This window comes from Hyperoodon ampullatus, assembly GCF_949752795.1.
Source record: "Hyperoodon ampullatus genome assembly, chromosome: X".
NCBI lineage: Eukaryota > Metazoa > Chordata > Mammalia > Artiodactyla > Ziphiidae > Hyperoodon > Hyperoodon ampullatus.
This window is the reverse complement of record NC_136913.1, coordinates 56,420,849-56,440,183: the sequence shown is the minus strand read 5'-3', so window position 1 is coordinate 56,440,183 and position 19,335 is coordinate 56,420,849. Positions and strand designations below refer to the sequence as shown.

Genomic DNA, 19,335 nt, shown 5'->3' with positions numbered 1-19,335 from the left:
ATAAGAGTTCCCATGGTATAGGTTCCAAGTAATATTAAAGACAGAATATCAGTTAGGCTCAAGATTGTCTTTGGGGTGAACCTGTGTGTGTACATATAGAAGAGCATCTTAAGGCATATAAGGCTATGTCTATGTGATCCATGATTATGGGAACATTTGCTGACTAAATCTGTGGGTTGAACATAGAAACATGGTTGCTGTGTGCTGATGTGAGGCATGTGGTATACTCGATAATGTTGCTATTCTCCTTGATTTCTGAGTTTCCTTATTTTTAATGTAGGGATTTCTACCAATCTCTTCCCTCACAAGGTTATGGTGAGGATTGCATGAGTTAATGGATGGGAAGCAAACAGACATGGTGCTTGGCCCAAAGGAGCCTTCACTAAATATGATCTCCCACATCCCATGCCCCCACTTTCCTTACCAGGCAAGGCCTTGGCCCACTTGACCACGTGTACAAGTTGTCTTTCACCCAGTTCATTGAGGCTAGAGAGTAAGGCTGCAAAGGAGTCAGGCTGGTTGTTGTCATGTCCAGCACACACCACACCTGGCTCAATGGCTTCCAGGACATTCAGAAAGATGGGCTGACACTCATAGCCTTCAATATGTGACACTGTCAGCTTCTGGGCTGGCTCCTCAGTGGGGCTGGTGGCGCTGGAAGCCTCCCCTTCCTCCTGTAGTTTCAGATTCCCAATTTTCTTCAACTTCCGGGCTATTGGGAAAGAAGGGAAACTTGGATTTATTATCAGTGGCCAAAAACACAGAGCACAGCTACCCTGTTAGAAAAGCTGTTTGAGCTAAGAAAACAAGGATGTTCATTTTCCCTAGTCACAGACTCTAAACTCCTTAAGGACAAGTGCTCAGTTTAAACACTGGTTAAATAAATGATTCATCATTCTAAATTCCTCCTAACTCAAACTTTCATATCTTGCTTTCTCTGTGATCCTCTTGCCAGACAGACCTAGTATATCCTTCGATTGGGCTCTGCCTAAATGAAGTCTCCAGTATTCATACCTTGGACCTTAAATTAAATCATTTACTAATATATTCATGATTCACTCATTCGTTCATTCAACAGACATCCATTGTTAGTCCTTTGCTTTTGGGTGGTGCAAAGAACATAGGCCCTAACCCAGTTTGGTAGAGGAGAAATAAATGTCCGCTAACAATTCTAACAATTAGAAAATGTCAAACTGGTGAATGTTACAACAGGAGTATTAACAAAAGAGGAAGAACAACAATCTCTCTGCATAGGTGGGGTCAGGAAATGTTTATGGTGATATATGACCTGGACCTCGAAGAATAGTGAGGATTTCACCAGGCAGAGAGGAATGGAAAGGGCATAAACAAAAGCACTGAGTGTTTAGGGGAAAAAGAGACCAGTGTGGCTGGAGTGTATATTGTATATGTGGGGAGACTGGTTATTTATGAGGTTGAAAACAAAAGTGGGGTTTGACTTTAAAGGAGCATGTATATCATATTAAGAAATTTGGGCTTTATAACACAGATGATAGGCAAATATAGAATGTTTTAAATCAAGGGAAGGTTGTACTTGTGTCTATGTCTAGCATGTCTAGCAGATTGCTAGGGAAGGAGACTAGAAAGGCAGATCTGTTGGAGAAGGACTAGACTTATCATCCTACTTTGGGGTCAATGAATGGGAATTTTCTGGTGTTGCAGCATTTCTCACTTCAACTATAACAGCCCCAGGTATTGTCAGACATTTACACTCATAGTTGAACATACACTGTAACACATATATTGATTTTCATCTTTAGTAAAGGGGAGAGAGAGAAGCTGAAGTCTGAAATCCCCAACTGTATCAGAGAAATAACAGAATGTCCCTACCTTTATAATCTGCCTGTAAAACGGGAACCATCCATTAAAAAGGATGATAGAAATAACATTATTTTAAAAAAACAAGAATAATCTAAAACTCAAACCTTAAGAACCATCCTCCCCCTGTACTCTCATACACACAATTTACAGGTCCTTGAGCTTCCTGATGTTTACTTTGTGCTATTTTCCTTAGCATTTATATTGGCAGAAATATAAATAATTGAAAAGGTCATAACTCTGAGATCTAGCATAGGCAGTTGCACTGGGACAGACCATAAACCACTTTATCTCTAATCCCTTTAAAATAATAATAATAATAAAATTTAAAAGGTATAAAACAAAGAGAGAAGCTGATTGCTCAATTTTAATGTATAAATACAACAAGACCTGTTGCTGATCTCTTTCTGGCTCCTGCAAATAAGAAGACACTTATCTGGAACTGACTTTCAGCTCTAATTAGGAAAATAAGTCTTGCAATGCAAACTCCAGTCATAGTACAACTCAGTAAATCAATGAAAGAATGAATCACATGTTTGGATCAACAACCAGGGTAGAGGAGGAGAAAATAGAGGGTTTGGTGGTGCAAGAAAAGCCCAGAGAAGAACTCAGGGTAAAATAACAAGGAAGCCTGGAAAATCAACACAGAGTTCAAGATGACCTTGTCCAACAATCACTTCTGCAAGGTTTGGGCACAGTCAGTAATAAGGAGATATGCACACCCACTGTCAACTCCCACCTCCCATCAAGGGCACAAGCTGGAGGTATGGGCAGGACTAAGCTCATCTTGTCCCAGAGCTACTGGCATGGCCCCTAAAATTTTTTGTCATCTGGGGAACCCATTGCTGACATGGGCTCATGTAGGCAGCTCCACAGACTGGCAGTGACTTCTGGATCTGCTCCCCTGGTACAGGTTCTAGAGGTAGACATTCTCTTCCCCATCACTGGTACTTTCTGACCTTGGGCTCAGAAGTTGCCAGGCCATGTAGTCCCCCTTTCAGCCTGGGAGAAGACAGAGATATAATTAGCCTTATGCCTGAGGGAACTAAGAGATATAAGGTTAATTATTTTTTCTGAGCCTTCTATATACTTCACTTCATAAACATATTATATCACTTAATTCCACAATGGTCTTAGGAGGTGAGGAATATTTCCTATCTCTGTTTTGCAAGTGAGTAAACTGAGGTAACACAGCTATCATCAAGAAACAGAACCTAAAAATCTTAACTTAGTCTGACTATAAAGCCAATGCTCTTTCTACTATATCGTACTGCATCCCCAAGGAGTCTGAAGCCCTAAACCCTACTTCTAGCCCAATAGAGTTGAGGAGTAGGGCTAGGGTTATATCCTCCCTGCCTTACACCCTCACCCGTGACTCTAAACTTCAGTAACTAGCATCAAATCCAGAAAGGAAAAGGCAGAAGCTATGAGACTCCTCTAGTCATTTGCCCAAAGTAGAAATAGGTTTGGGGAACTATAGTGGCTTAGAGATTCATAGCATGACAAAATAGGAAGGGTCATTAGAACTCATCACATCCAGGGGGTTCACAGAATTAATATACCTTCATTGTCTACACAAGTAATACAGTGTGTGTGTGTGTGTTTATAGGAGAATGGTGGGGACTCTGGTGAACTGAAGTGAATGCTTTACCGCCTTCTTGCCCCTGCAATGCATGTGCAAATAACACACACACACACATATACATACTCCTAGAAGGCGTTCATATAATATTTTAATTTCTTCCTAAAACTCTTCTGTATCCCAAAGTTGAATTCAGGCCTTAGCCATTATTCCAGGACTTCTGTTGTTAATCCAACATTTCAAGTCAAGGATGGAGAGCCTGAGGCCAGAGTGAGTGTGGTCTCCTACTGTCAGAGCAGAGACTAGAACCAGGCTCTTATTCCTAATCCAGAGTTCCCTGTACCATACCAGCTCTCTTTTTGAGTAAGTTAGTCATTTCTACTCTATCTCAGTACCTGCCTCTCTGAACTCCTTCTAGATTTGCACTGTCCAACACAAGAGCCACTAGATGCATGTAGCTACTTAAATTAAAATTAATTAAAATTAAATAAAATTAAAAATATAATTCTTTAGTCTCACTAGCCACAGTTCAAGTGCACAAAAGGCACATGTGGCTTATGGCTGCTACAATGGACAGTACAGTTACAGAGCATATCCTTCATCTCACAAAGTTCTATGGAATACTGTTGTGAATCTAGACTGTTCTCTGGGGCAGCTGTCCCATTTGTCATGCCCTACTCATGCTATTGATTAAAAAACAAATCCAAATGAAGTGTATATAGAAGAATCCATGGGTTTTTCAAAAAGGTGGAACGTCACAGAGAGGAATTGGTGCTGGTGCAATCAGCGTGGTATGCTCTGTCACCTTGACTCTCCCACCAATGACTCAGATCTCAGTGGGCTGATGACTCGTGGACCTAAGCAAACTCATTACAAGAAAGATCAATATGTGCAGAGACTGTGAAGAGAATCTATCAACCTAAAATAATTCCCCTTCTCTGCATAGTGCTAATGAAAACTTGGCTGGTATTTTCATATCCTCCTCCTCTAGACCTATATGGCATCTGCTTGAGAAAGAGAATCCACATTCCCACTTGCCTCCAGGACCTGGGTAACCTGCTGTCCCTGCGGCCACGGTGGCCCAAGCTGCACCAGGTGTTCTGGCCTCTCTGCCTGAAGAGGGTGACTGTACTGAACATAATTGAAATCAGATTCCATTCATTCTGCCGGGGGATCCTCTGTTCTCTCTGTGCAGCAGAGGCCAGCATGTTGCTAGACGACTTGGAATGCTGGACAATGAGGCTTGCTAGTCTCAGCTGTTACTCAATGCCCAAGGCCTTGTTTTCATCCATGAAGGCCACCCCCACACCCCTCCTGTCTCCTGCACCTGAGCCCCAGAGTCATATCTAACTCTTTCATGTGAGGTACAGGCTTGTCAGGCCCCTGTGTTACCACAGAGACCCATTGGTTTGCTCAAATTGAGTGATGAAGCCAGGATAAAGGGAACAGTAAAGGTTGATAGTTCTAATGGTGTGTGAGTTGCTTTGCATCTCATCACTGTCTTTCAATCGTAGGTCAAAGCAGTGACAAGAAAGGGACACTGGCAAGGCACATCCTTGTCTGTACCTAATATTTAGGGGAATAGAACCCTTGAAAACATGCCTGGATCCTGCTGCCTGGACCCTATAGGGAACTGACTTTTCAGCATAGTGGCATTAGACTCCTACGAGGGCTGTCTCTACAGCAACAGAGAAAGATTTTTCCAATCAGGTTCAATGGTACATCCCTCAGGAGAAGTAGATGTGATTAATCTGTAGCTTCTATAGACACTATGACCATTAGGCACTATTCCAGCCTTATTCCTTGCTACCTCAAGACAGAGGTTTTCTCATCCTTGGGCAGGGGAGAGGCAAGGTGTGGTAAAGTTTACAAAGTCTTAGAAAATTCAAGTTCCTCTCCCCAAGGTCAAGGATGTTTCTCTTCCTTGAATCTCACCATGGAATTTGAAGGATAAAAGAATCATTTCCTGTGGTAGGTATACTTGATGGCTACCAATATTCCCATCCCCTGGTGTACACATACCTTCTTCCAGTTATTTAGTCAAGCACCAATATAGGTGTTGTTATAAAAGGATTAGGTAGATGTAATTAAGGTCACAAGTCAGTTGAATTTTGAGGGTCATTATCCTTGATGGTCCTGACCTAATCAGATAAGACTTAAAAGGGACTGGACTCTTTCTGGAAAGGTATTCACGGAATCAGGGTGATTCAATATAAGGAAGATTCTCTGTTGCAGGCTTTGAAAGTGGAGGTGTACACATGGCAAGGAATGAGGGCAGCCTCGGGGAGTTAAGAGCAGGCTCTGACAGACAGCCAGAAAGGAAACAGAAACCTTAATCGTACAACTGCAAGGAACTGAATCCTGCCATAATCACATGAGCTTGGAAGAGGACTGTGAGCTCCAGATTAGAACAAAGCCCCTGACCAATAGTTTTATTTCATCCTTGTGAGACACTGAGCTGAGAATCCAGTCATGCTGTGTCAGACTTCTTTTATTTATTTCTTTATTTATTTTTAAAATTTATTTATTTATTTTTTACATCTTTATTGGAGTATAATTGCTTTAAAATGGTGTGTTAGTTTCTGTTTATAACAAAGTGAATCAGTTATACATATACATATGTTACCATATCTCTTCCCTCTTGCGTCTCCCTCCCACCCTCCCTATCCCACCCCTCTAGGTGGTCACAAAGCACTGAGCTGATCCCCCTGTGCTATGTGGCTGCTTCCCACTAGCTATCTATTTTACGTTTGGTAGTGTATATATGTCCATGCCTCTCTTTCGCTTTGTCACAGCTTACCCTTCCCCCTCCCCATATCCTCAAATCCATTCTATAGTAGGTCTGTGTCTTTATTCCTGTCTTACCCCTAGGTTCTTCATCACATTTTTATTTCTTAAATTCCATATATATGTGTTAGCATATGGTATTTGTCTTTCTCTTTCTGACTTACTTCACTCTGTATGACAGACTCTAGGTCTATCCACCTCATTACAAATAGCTCAATTTCATTTCTTTTTATGTCTGAGTAATATTCCATTGTATATATGTGCCACATCTTCTTTATCCATTCATCCGATGATGGACACTTAGGTTGTTTCCATCTCTGGGCTACTGTAAGTAGAGCTGCAATGAACATTTTGGTACATGAGTCTTTTTGAATTATGGTTTTCTCAGGGTATATGCCCAGTAGTGGGATTGCTGGGTCATATGGTAGTTCTATTTGTAGTTTTTTCAGGAACCTCTATACTGTTCTCCATAGTGGCTGTACCAATTCACATTCCCACCAGAAGTGCAAGAGTGTTCCCTTTTCTCCACACCCTCTCCAGCATTTATTGTTTCTAGATTTCTTGATGATGGCCATTCTGACTGGTGTGAGATGATATCTCATCGTAGTTTTGATTTGCATTTCTCTAATGATTAATGATGTTGAGCATTCTTTCATGTGTTTGTTGGCAGTCTGTATATCTTCTTTGGAGAAATGTCTATTTAGGTCTTCTGCCCATTTTTGGATCGGGTTGTTTGTTTTTTTGTTATTGAGCTGCATGAGCTGCTTATAAATTTTGGAGATTAATCCTTTGTCAGTTGCTTCATTTGCAAATATTTTCTCCCATTCTGAGGGTTGTCTTTTGGTCTTGTTTATGGTTTCCTTTGCTGTGCAAAAGCTTTTAAGTTTCATTAGGTTCCACGTGTTTATTTTTCTCTTTATTTCCCTTTCTCTAGGACGTGGGTCAAAAATGATCTTGGTGTGATTTATGTCATAGAGTGTCCTGCCTATGTTTTCCTCTAAGAGTTTGATAGTTTCTGGCCTTACATTTAGGTCTTTAATCCATTTTGAGCTTATTTTTGTGTATCGAGTTAGGGAGTGATCTAATCTCACACTTTTACATGTACCTGTCCAGTTTTCCCGGCACCACTTATTGAAGAGGCTGTCCTTTCTCCACTGTACATTCCTGCCTCCTTTATCAAAGATAAGGTGACCATATGTGCATGGGTTTATCTCTGGGCTTTCTATCCTGTTCCATTGATCTATCTTTCTGTCTTTGTGCCAGTACCATACTGTATTGATTACTGTAGCTTTGACTTACAGAACTGTGAGCTGATAAATGGGTACTAAATATGAGGTAATTTGTTATGCAGCAGTGGAAAACTAATATACCCTCTTTACAAAATTGGGGTATAGACAAGTCTTTGGAATCAGAAAATCTTGGATTCAAACCCCAGCTCCATCAATTACTAGCTTAATAACTTTGAGCCCATTGCCTAGCTTCTCTGAGATTCAGTTTCCGCCTTTGTAAAATGGGGGAGCCGCTTCCTGCTTCCTAGGTCACTTATGAGAACTAAATGAGAGAGAACGCCTGGCACGTAGTGAGCCCTCCAAAATGATTTTCTTCACTCTCCATACATTCCTAAAGAGTAGAGATTGACTGGATTATAGGAGACCAAACTCGGACATGGGGAAGAAGGGACAGCAGGGTTAGCAGAGAACCAGATATGGCAGAGGAGGGAAGGGAAGAGTGACACATTAGGAGATGAAAAAAAGTAACTGAGTTTCTTCAGCATATAACTGCCTATAAAACTGAATTCAGGTCTTAAGTGTAATTCTAAATGCTAACTAAGCACAAAGGTACATTTGGTGCAGAGCTTCAAATTCTTTGTGAAACCAGACTAGGCTGTACTTATGTGAATGGCTGAAATTATGTGTGTGTGTGTGCAGGTGCTTATACATTATAATGCTTAAATGTATGGGTCATGAACTCGAATATCTTCACTAGTCAGGCAGATATGCAAATGATCTAAAACAGCCTAGTGAACATAAATAGGGTGGGCTGGGGACAGGGAAAGTGATTGATGCCCTGCCTAGGGGCAATCTAAGACTGTTTGTATTGGACAAACAATTCTGCAAGTCAATTTTGGCCTGTGGAAAACCAATTTGTGGCCTCTGGCTTAAATCATGCCAACCATCTTTCCATCCACTAGGATTAGAGTCAGGGGATCTCACTGTACAACTTTAGGTTTAGATATTCAGAGGAACACTGGATTAAGATCCAGGGGAGCTCACTGTATGATCTCCAGAACATCCTTTTCCTTCTTTTGCTCTTAGTTTCTTGATATATATACAAAGGGTACTAGTTAACAGCAAAAAGTCTGGAGTCAGACTGGCTCAGTGTTAAGCCTGGCTGTATTGCTCACTAGCTGTGTGACTCTGGGCAAGACTTAGCCTCTCTGTACCTCAATTTCCTCATCTATAAATTGGGGATAACATTAGCACCTAACTAATAAGTTTGTTAAAGAGGAATATAGACACTGTGGTGGTGTCTCAGAGTAGAGGGAAGATTCTCCACCACCAGAAGAACCCTCCAAGACTGTAGCATGGTGAAAATTTCACTGTACTTAAGGAGGCAGAATGCAATGATGACATCAAAGTTCTAAAATGTTATTCACAAGAAAGGGCTTTTTATTATTGATGGTGGTATTCACATTCTTATGGGATGTCTGACCTTGAACATATCCCTTGATTTCTCCTACACCTCAGTTTTCTCATCTGACCTGACTACTGCATAGGACTATTATTTGGAGAAAGTGAGATGATCTCAATGAAAGTACTCTGAATTCTGTAAAAGTGTATATCAATGGGCAGGCTATGACATTTTCCAAGAATGAATCTCTAGCTAGAAAACATTCTGAAAAACTGCTTAGGGTGGCAACCTATAAGAAATATTGTCTTCCATCTTGGTCAACTGGTCTCAAGTCAAAGGTTGAGGGCCCAACTGACAGGTTCAAGAATCTTAAGATAATTATAGGATCTACCTCACAGAGTTGTTGTAACTTTACCTAAGAGACTACATGTAAGGTGCTTAGCACACAGTAAATTCTGCACATCAATATATGATGCCTCTTACTCTTTCTTGCTAGTTGCTAAACCCCACATTGCTCCACGTCATTCCCTTTATCTCAAGCAGCTGAATTTCTCTCTGAAAAAGGTAACTGATGAAACAGGGAGATCAGCTTGGTGCTTTGTGACCACCTAGAGGGGTAGGATAGGGATGGTGGGAGGGAGGGGATATGGGGATATAGGTATACATAGAGCTGATTCACTTTGTTATACAGCAGAAACTAACACAACATTGTAAAGCAACTATACTCCAATAAAGACGTTATAAAAGAAAAAAAAAGAAACATATAGAGTTTCCACAGGGATTTAAATCAATTAGGAGAGAGAATCTAATTAGAAGTTTCCCCAGACATCAGTCTAGTACAGTAGTGGAGCCACAAGGATTTTAAAGGGCCCTGAGAAGAGGTAAAGTAGGCCTGAGAATGTGGCTCCAATAAACCCTCCTTCTTTCAAAGCAGTGCTCTATTCCGTATCTTCATTTGGGACTCTGCATCAGATTTTGTTTGAAGAAAAGATTCCATTGCCAAGAAAATGTTTGAAAGCCCCAGATCTTGTCTATTTCTTCCTTTCCCATTGAAACAAATCCCTATTATAAAGATGAACAGACTGAAGGCCAAAGCTAAGTCTTGCCCAAGGTCACACAGCTAGATAGTAGCAAAGCAGGAACTAGAACCAGGTATCCTGACTTTTACGGTAGTACTCTTTCAATTTTATCAGGTAGGGTAGCATGTTAGTGGGGAGAAGGGTCAGCTGGAAATGAGTGGGGAAGAATTAGGACAAGGATAAGAGACAGGGAACAGAGCCAGGTCTTGGCAGTCATAGAGTGAGAGATTAGTAGGGGTGCATCCAAGTGTAAGTGTACACGAATAAGTGTAGGCCAAATTCTCTCAGGCAAGAAGGTTTCTTGGTCTTTCCTCCCACGCCCGCATTCTCCTCCCAGTCCCAATTCTGAGTCATAGGAATTGCCAGGGAATAGAATATTGAATTTTATCTTTCAAGGTTTATGTTGGACTGTTTAGTCTAATGTTTTTTAGTTCATGGAGGAGTAAACGTAATTAATAATAGAATGATATGCAATTCTGCATATGCTTGCCAAAGCACAGGACCTGGCAGAAACTATTTCCAAGTCTCCTCTCTCTGACTACTGAGCCACAAGAAAGAGGTTCACTGTCCAGATGCCATCCTGGGTGAGGGGCACAAGGTCATTACCAAAAACCTGCTCATGTGAAATTGCAGAGCCTGGAAATGGTTTCGCATATGAGGCTTTTCTACTGGAAAAAGTAACTACGTGAATTTAGAGCATACATGCTTTTACAATTACATTTAAACTGACATTAAAAACAAATGTGAAACAGTCCAAGCCGAACAGGTCAGCATGACCTGGAAAGCAAACGAGAGGAAAAAAAAAAAAAAAAGAGAGAGAAAAACGAAAAAGAAAAAAAGGCCCAATGTTAACAGCATTAGTCCTGTCAGTCTGTTGTAAATAAGAAAATACCACTGGTGTATTAATGGCTTTATTAAAGGAAAATTCACTAGCAGAAATATGCAACATTCAAACAAATAGAAAGCAGTTAAAAAATAAACCCCATTAGCCTTTCAATCCACATTAGGGAACCTCTTGTTGGCCTGGAGATTAAAATTCTGCCCCAAGGAGGGGGAGACTCCCTTCCCTCCTTGAAGTTCTTCCTTGGCTTTTCTCCAGAATGTTGCTGAGTCAGGGGAAGGAGAAAGAAGTGTCTGTGTGTGTGTGTGTGTGTGTGTGTGTGTGTGTGTGTGTGTAGATGGAGAGAGGAGAAGGAAGAGGGTGGAAAATGCAGGTCCCAGGCAAGGCTGGAAGAGTGCTTCTGACCCTCATACCTGTCTGCCCCTGGCCTCAAAGACTGCACACCCACCAGAAGGAAACTAGTTTCGATATGGAGGCTCTGAGGAAGAGTCAGAGCATAGCAAGATATTACAAACTCTAAGGAACTCTCCTCTTACATCAATGAAAATGTTGAGGCTGGCTTGGGAGAAAAACAAGGCTTCATACTTGCTGGAGAAGCAAGTGTATGGTGTGAGTGAACAGTGTGGGGCACTAAAGCTAGAAGAGGTAAAGTCTTATCTACTTTCCTCCATCATCTTAACTTTAATAGAAAACAAGAGAGTAGGCACTGGTTCTTGGATTTTGCCTTCCTCCTGCTTTATGAAAAGTTCAAGTGTGTGTGTGTTCCTAAAAGCAGAGTCACATTAACTTTGGGAATAGGGAGAAAATAAATGTCTGACTATAGTCTCCTGGTCTGTTTGAAGAGAGAGGCTGGCTGGCTTCTTGGGGGTGTTTCTCCAGGAAAATCAGAAATCTGGTCTTTGTTTACTGAACTTCTGTGGATCAGCTACTACCTTCAGCTCAATGATGGAGCCTGAGGTTAAGATCTAGTTCCTTGGCAGTGGTCCAGCAAAATGGAGGTAAGAGGAAACTCATGAATTGCCTAATAACCAAGTGAAAATGCCACAGGAGCCTCAGATAGGCACAGTGGCTTCTTGTTCAAGGTAGCACTTTGAGTCCTATTAGCAAAGCTTCTTCCCAGCAGCAGCACACTGTGGAAAGCAAGTAACTGAGCCAGAGCTTCACTGCATCCACTTGAGTCAGTGCCTGATGCTATCATATACAATTAAAAGCAATCAAAGGGCACTCTGTTAATGCCAAGTCATATTACAGAAAACAACAATCATGATGCTCATGACTACATGAATTGGTAACTCTATTATTTAGTCCTCACAATATCCCTGTGAGGTAGGGAAACACCATCAGTCCCACTGGGAGGAGTCATGCACTAAGAGAGTAGCACCCAGTCCCAACATTAGAGTATCTGTTGAAGAGCAAAGGCTTAAGCCCCTAAGCTTCAGATTCCAGGTGTTTCCAGCTATCCACTAGAGCCCTCTAGAACCCTCAGTCTGAATGAGGCAGGTCAGCCTTTCTTCAGTGTCTGGTCATTTTCAGATGCTTGCAGTATCCAACCTGGATATTTTCCTAATATGAAACAGTGACACTGGTGAACATAGCAACTTAACAATGGGCTAGCACCTAGCAGGCCCAATAATCAGATGCTTGAGTCAGATCCTCTGACATAGGAGGCAGCATGCAAAGTTGGGGAGAATGAGTGACTGCCATTTTGGACTGGGGATTTCCTTGTCTCATTTCCTACCTACTTGTAAGACAGAAGTGAGACTGGGAAATGGAAAATTCTTTACTTGGAGTTTTGCGGGTTTTTTCCCCTTTCTTTTCTACTTTATTGATGAATAAACTAAAGAGCTTATATATGTGTTTGTTATGTGCCTCTTGCTACGTAGTGGGCAAGAATTAAGTGGTGGTGGTGGTTGGGCAGAGAGGATGTGGAGGAAGGGAAGGGATGTGAAATTTAAAGGTCTCATTATAGCCACTCAGAGGCCAATAAAGACTCCTTATTCAGTTTTCTGAATTTCTTGTAGCTGCCAAACAATCCCATAATATTACAAACATTATTACTCAGCTTGGAGATGGGAATGCTTTGAAATTAATGTCTGTGTGCCTAACAGCTCACTAATCAAAGCTTCCATGCCTCATTTTCCACCCTGGTGAGAGTCCTCAGTCTCTTCCAGTTTCATTGTGGCCAGCATGATACACCACACTGTGCAGGCCCAGGCTGGTGACCTTCTGTCTTGGTCAAGATCCAGATTTTCTTTTTAGTTTCAAATGTCAGTCCAAGTTTTCTGCAGGTGATTTCTTCAGGACTGGTGCTTACATTGTTTTAAGTGCTGACTGCTAGAAGTCTGAAGTGTCCCTCAACAATCAATTTTCACTTCAGCTACATAACCACTGGTCCAATGGGGTATTAAACAGGAGAAAGAAATACATTTCTATGCCTGGGTTAAGAGATCTAAAAAGTGTAGCAAGAATTAAATGGACTGAAGAGAATGGAACTTGATTCCAAAAGAGGTCATCTAGAGTAGTGATGCCATTTGCAATTTACTTCCTAGATATCTGTTGCCATGGAAATATTATCAATAATAGATAATTTGAAGGCTCTACTGGTTTCTGGGTGGTTGTGTATTTCCCCCTTAGTTCTACTTCATACAAACATGATCCCAAAGGATGTACAAAAGTCTCTAAAAAAGCATCTTTCTCAGGTAAATTGTCTATGTATAAGTTCAGGACAATAGGAAAATATTCTAAACACTTTTGTTAATCTTAAGGAATACATTCTCCAATTTGTAACTACAAGTGGCACTTTTCTTAAATCAAAAGTAAAATGTTTTCATACAAACCGTTATGTTATCAGTTCATATGAAATTTTTTTCTGAATTTTTATATTTGGAAAATACTTGCCTTTGTATATATGACCTATTGTGGGCTGTGTACTCTTAACTTTCTGCATACTACCTTCAAAACACATTGCCTGTGACATCATTTTACTCTCTCAAAAGCACCTGAGGGAATCTGGAGCACTCACAGCGAAAGTAAACAGCAATAAAATCTTTCTGCTACTATTACACTTTAAAAACTCAAGGATTTTAAGTGGAGATTTTATAAGTTAGATACTTATTCAAGAACCAGATATGTGGTATCATCAAGTTTGATGATCAGAGAAAATTATTTACCTCTACCATAGTTCTCTAAAAAGAAACATTCAGAGACAGACTACAGCATATATGTGCTGTACCAGATAATTTGGTTTGGAGGAAATAAGAGATACGGTCTCTCATCTCTCCATATACAAGTTCACTTGAGAACTACAATTAGAGAGAAGTATACCTTTTTCTCTCCAATGTCACCAAATATGTATGTAACCCATTGGAGGATGGCAATATTGACTCTGGAGGACAGATTGCAAGGGTTAATTCAGGGGAAGTTCAGACAACAGAGAACCAAGGAACCAGTACCATAATCCACACTCCTATAGCAGAGAGAACGGGCTCCATTAGTGACTGGGAGAACACAGACCAATTTTCATCCAAAAAGGGAGGTACAGTGATATTTACTGTGTGCCTACTATGTACCAGATTCTTTACAAATTTACCACCATTCTGTAAGGAAAATTTTATTATTCCCATAGTGTAGTTGGAAAACTGAGTTGGGGAAACTGAGGCTCAGAGCGATCTAATGATTTATCCAAGGTCATCAAGGCAGTAAGTGCCAGAGCCAGGACTAGAAACAAGGCCTGTATGTATCCTAGCCCACCAAGCTATTTTCACTATACACAGGACCTCTTAAAACACAAAACCAAAAGAAAAAAAAAGCAAAACAAAACCAGAAACTGTAAGTGCTGAGCAACATGTTGTACAGGTTGGTGTCAAAATTTATAGGGCAATTCTGCTCCTCTGTGCATGCCTCAGTTGCTGATGTGTAGGAGCACTCAAGTATCTAAGAAATTTGTGTGGGGAGTAGCACTTCTTAGAATTGAGACTTACTGCTTATATCTCCAACCTAGAGACTTTTTAGGCTCTAATCTACAGAGTCCAAGTAGAAGGGAGGAAATTCCATTAACTGAGTTCCACATTGTTGATTCTTTATGATACTCTGCTGCTTGCTGAACAGGGTTTAGAGGGGATTCAATCACTGGGTGGGCAGTTGGACACAAATTCTTCAAATCTGTAATTTCTAGGCCTCCTACATGAGCAATGAGGGTATGTGGTAGCACCATGATGAGGTTCTGGGTGGATGTTGGAATGCTAGTCAGAGAGTACACAAAAGGACTGTTAAACTTTAGGGTAGAATGTCTAGATAGCCAAAATATTTAGTGATCACTTTGCATGATGCTAGAAGTCATTATATTTCTCAGAAATTATGTATCTAGCATGCTCCTTGGGTCAGGAATATGTACCTGTGGCCATTAGATAACTTGGGCCTGAATTATATCCTATCCTTTGTGTATGACAATAATACTACAGACCCAACATGTTTTACTTTAGTGGTTTTAGTAGTCTCTGGTGCATACACTTGAGATGTGGTGAAGATGGTCTGCTCTTGGTCATGAAGTAATTCTTAATTGATTCTCCTGGTGAGCAATATACATGTAGGTATACACATCTATAAAATGGATGACTTGGGCTAGGGGTATTGTCTGCTTATAGGATAGAGTATTTATCTATAACCAAGTTTTCCAAAGTACATTCCAGAAAACAGTGGTTTTATAGGATATTAACAGGTGCTATGTGAAAACAGCTTTCTGTGCTTGAGTTAAATTTGGGAGTCCTGAATTACCAAGCTCCTCAGGTTACTTTATTGCAATACTTGACAAGGTCTGTGATATGCTAACATGCACTGTAAATCTTCCTGATCAAGACCATAAAATGCAAGTTTTCCTAACTTATTTAACCATAAAAAATAATTTTTCATGTATCATGTCACAGAACTATTTTTCTCAGAACCCATACTGAGAAACACTGGCCTAGATCAAGGCAGCAGACTTGTATAAGGGTAGGACTTATGCACATGGTCAGTACTTACAGGTATCAATCCAAGCAGAGGCAACTAACCCCAGGAACCATGGCTATAATCCTAGGTGTTTAACAAAACTGATGCTAGAAATTTATTTCTCTCTCTCTACCTAGCATACTATCTCTTTTTTATAAAATTTAAGCCCTCATCTATACAACATTCATGCCGTTGCTAATTCTCTTAAAAAACAAACATTCAAATAAACAAAATGGTATGTGAACATGTCTATTCCGTGTCATAGCTCTTCAACTGCATGAAGTTCAAATCTTTTAGCATAATAACCAAGTACATTTTCAGTGTGGTTTCATCTTGCTTTCCCCCTTCCTCCAGATCTGGCCATATTAAACTACTTGTGCTATTCCTCAAAACCTCAATGAATTTTTAAAATGTCTTTCTGCCTTTATTCAAACTGTGCCCTTTGCCTTGAATGTCCTTTCCCTCTACCTCACTAAACTTCTTCCCAGCTTCTTCATTTCCTATTTAGCCTTTAAAGTTAAGGTGTATTAGTTATCAAGGTCTGTCTCCCCTTGTTTAAATTTCTGAAGGCAGGGATTGTATCTCATTCATCTATGTTCCCCCAAAATGCCTACCACAGAAACTGGCACATAGTTGGCACTCAATTAATATGTGTTAAAGGGATAAATAGATGAGTGAATGGATGGAAAAATGAAAGGGCTAGCTAGTTGGCTGCTTGGAAAGATGAATGGATAGTTTGATAGATGAACAAATGTTGTGAAACTTGTCCACTGAAGAACCAAGCCATGAAATGGTAGTTCAGCATTGGAATCACTCTCTTGCATCCAGGGCATGTGATCCAGAAGTAACAATGGTGGGCTGCTCGTGAGCATGGGGAATGATGAAAGAGCTGACGTCAAGGCTCTCTTCAACACTGGAAATGACAAGGACGTTCATAGTGTCCATGACAACATCAGACCAGGCCATCCTCTCAACTAGAGAATCACGGAGGTTGTTAAAACCTGCAGATCTGTTAACAGTTTTGAGTCTCAGATGTGGAATTCAGCCTCCTAGTAAGAACGAGACTTCTCAAATATGCTAGAGTAACCTCTGAAGAAAATGCTGCACCCCTCAGATTCTCACATGCTCTGGGGCTCCATGTTTCTTCTCCTCTTCTGGGGTTTGGCCATTACCTGAAATTCCTAAAAGGCCTACCATCTTCCATGGTTCAGGAGAGGAGGGAGTAGGCAGGGGCCAAAGCCATTTATTAAAGGTTGAGAACTGAAAAGTTGCATAACACAGAAAGAAATAATGTTTAGAGAGGAATAGGAGAGAAAATGAGAAGGAAGGAAGGGTCAGGGAAGAATATGGCGGGTAAAGGTAATTCTTTCTTTCTTATTCCATCTTGGAAACTGGGAGTATATCCTTGAGAAGTGCAGAGAAAAGTAAGAAATGGCTGTGTATTTATTCTAATTATGAACTGTGAAAAAGCAGCAGTTAATTCATCAGGGAGAATGTGCTTCTTTGGACATTTATATTTTTTAAAATTTTCTTAAACAAAAAGTAGGCAAGGAGGTTAGATTGCTGAAGCAATTAGCAGCATGTGGTTTTTCAAAAGCAGCCAGAAATGAACCATGTTCAAAGAAAGGCCTATCCTTGTTGTAGATGGGCAGTTGAAAGCCTGGAGGTAGGCTTTAAGGAAGCCACTCTGAGAATCCAACCACCTCCAGGATCCTTTCAGAAACACCAAGAGCTGCTAAGATAACAAGAATCAACAGGTAGATAGGCTTAGAAGCAAAAAGGAAAAGGGTATGTGTTTTAAGTATCTCTGAGCTGAGGAGATTCCATCACCAAACATAGAGGGAACACTAAAGAGAAAGCCAAATTAGAGACCTTGAGGCATCAAGACCAAGCAGCCATCAGCTGCAGAGTGCCCGGTTCTCTAAGATATAAAGACAGTCCTTCTGCCCTCTACTCTATCAATAACCTATCCATACAGTCTAGACACATGCTATATCTTATTTAGGTGTGACTTGAGGTAGCTAAAATTATTATGCAAGTCAATGCACTCAAGTCTAGATTAATCTATACCTCTGGAACAGTGAATAGACAATCCAAAAAAGGGCTGATACATCTACAATCCTTTCTCTGTGACTTTAGACATAGAATCACAAAATGGTAGGGCCTAAAAGGTCCTTGGTGAAGCCCACTACCTCATTTTTATGATGAGAAATATGAGCCTCAGATGGGAGAAGGGACTTGACCAAAGCTACATTCTTAGTTGCCGTTTTGGAAGATATTATACAATTTTGAATTGAGTGATGGGAAAAATAAAACAAAATTATCCAAAATCTCCTTCAAGGTGATCAAAATGTTGATGCTAAACCCACATCTTGTGAAAAAGGATGTCTATTACTAATGTATTCAGAGGGATCACTGTATTGATGCTTGCTTTCTTTTTTCCATTGTTTGAGTAAAGGTATAGTATACACTGAATTTGCAAGTTAACAATAAACTGGGAAGTGTTTGCAGCAGGGAAGCAAGGAATGTGAAGATAAGTTTAGCAAAATGGAAAGGTTTGTTTCTCAGACAATGGTGTCTAAGAGGGTAAACATTTGGGTTTTTACTGACGTGGTACTTGAACATAATATATGATTCCCTTAATTACTAGAATCGTCTTCCAAGTAGGATCTTGATGGTACTTTTGTTTTGAGATGATTTCTGGTGATGTTCTGCCTGTTGGAGCTATTATATATTATAGGGCATGCTAAGTAACTCAGGGTTAAAGCCAACTGGGAAGTGCTGTGTACAGCCTTACCAGCTAAATTACCAGTGACCTTACTATTATAATAAGTCCTCACATTTGTCTAGCACTTTGTCATTTACCAAGCATGTTCACATTCATCATGTCATCTGACCCCATCATAGCTCTGTAAGAATGGTATGTCTAAATTACAGATGAAGAAATTGAAGCTTAGAAGGGGCACAGTGAATAATGGAGCTGGGCCTTTAACCTAGGTCTGCCTGACTGCAAAGGCAAGATCATTTACGGGACATCAAGAATCCTTGTATTTTTTGGACATTTCTTGAAGTTTGCCTGCCTGAAGCTCTATTGCCTAGCATGGTACCTTGTACATAGCAGACACTCAGTAAATGTAAAAAGGGAACTGAAACCAAAGCCAGCCGCAGCACTTCTCAGCTTCTTCTCATTGTATTGACTAAACCCATTCAAATTTGAACACTTTAATAAATCAATCTGAAAACTTACTTTACCACTCTCTTCAAGAAATTAATTTACAGATTTATGTCGGACTGCTATACGGAATAGTGAAATTGTTATACACAAACTTCTTTTCAAAAGAGATTCACTGTAATCATGTCACAGTCTGCTTTATAACAGAGGATGTTAGCTGATACATGAAACTAATTTTACGATTTGGGCCCAAATGTTATGAGGACTTTTGTTACCATTAAACTTTACCTGTGTCAAAGTGGGCTTGCAATTCATATCAGCAGATGGAAAACTAAGGGGGTGTCTACCTGGGAGCCCCCATATCTTATACATAATTCACAGAGGGCTAAATAATTGGGAGTCGAAAATATCAGAACCCTCA

At 40.4% G+C, this 19,335-nt stretch overlaps 1 protein-coding gene across 2 annotated transcripts in view; it reads right to left on the bottom strand.

Moving 5' to 3' along the window:
- AR (androgen receptor) overlaps positions 1-19,335 on the bottom strand; it is a gene marked incomplete at both ends in the record, with an annotated part of 171,872 nt that overhangs the window by 12,503 nt on the left and 140,034 nt on the right. Inside the window, one exon of one of the 2 annotated variants that reach the window (XM_079727036.1) lies at positions 425-712. In XM_079727036.1, coding sequence (XP_079583162.1) covers positions 425-712 — 288 coding nt within the window. Of the gene's footprint in view, positions 1-424; positions 713-17,415; positions 17,478-19,335 lie in introns of those variants that run through there. The other variant, XM_079727037.1, reaches the window with a different exon arrangement.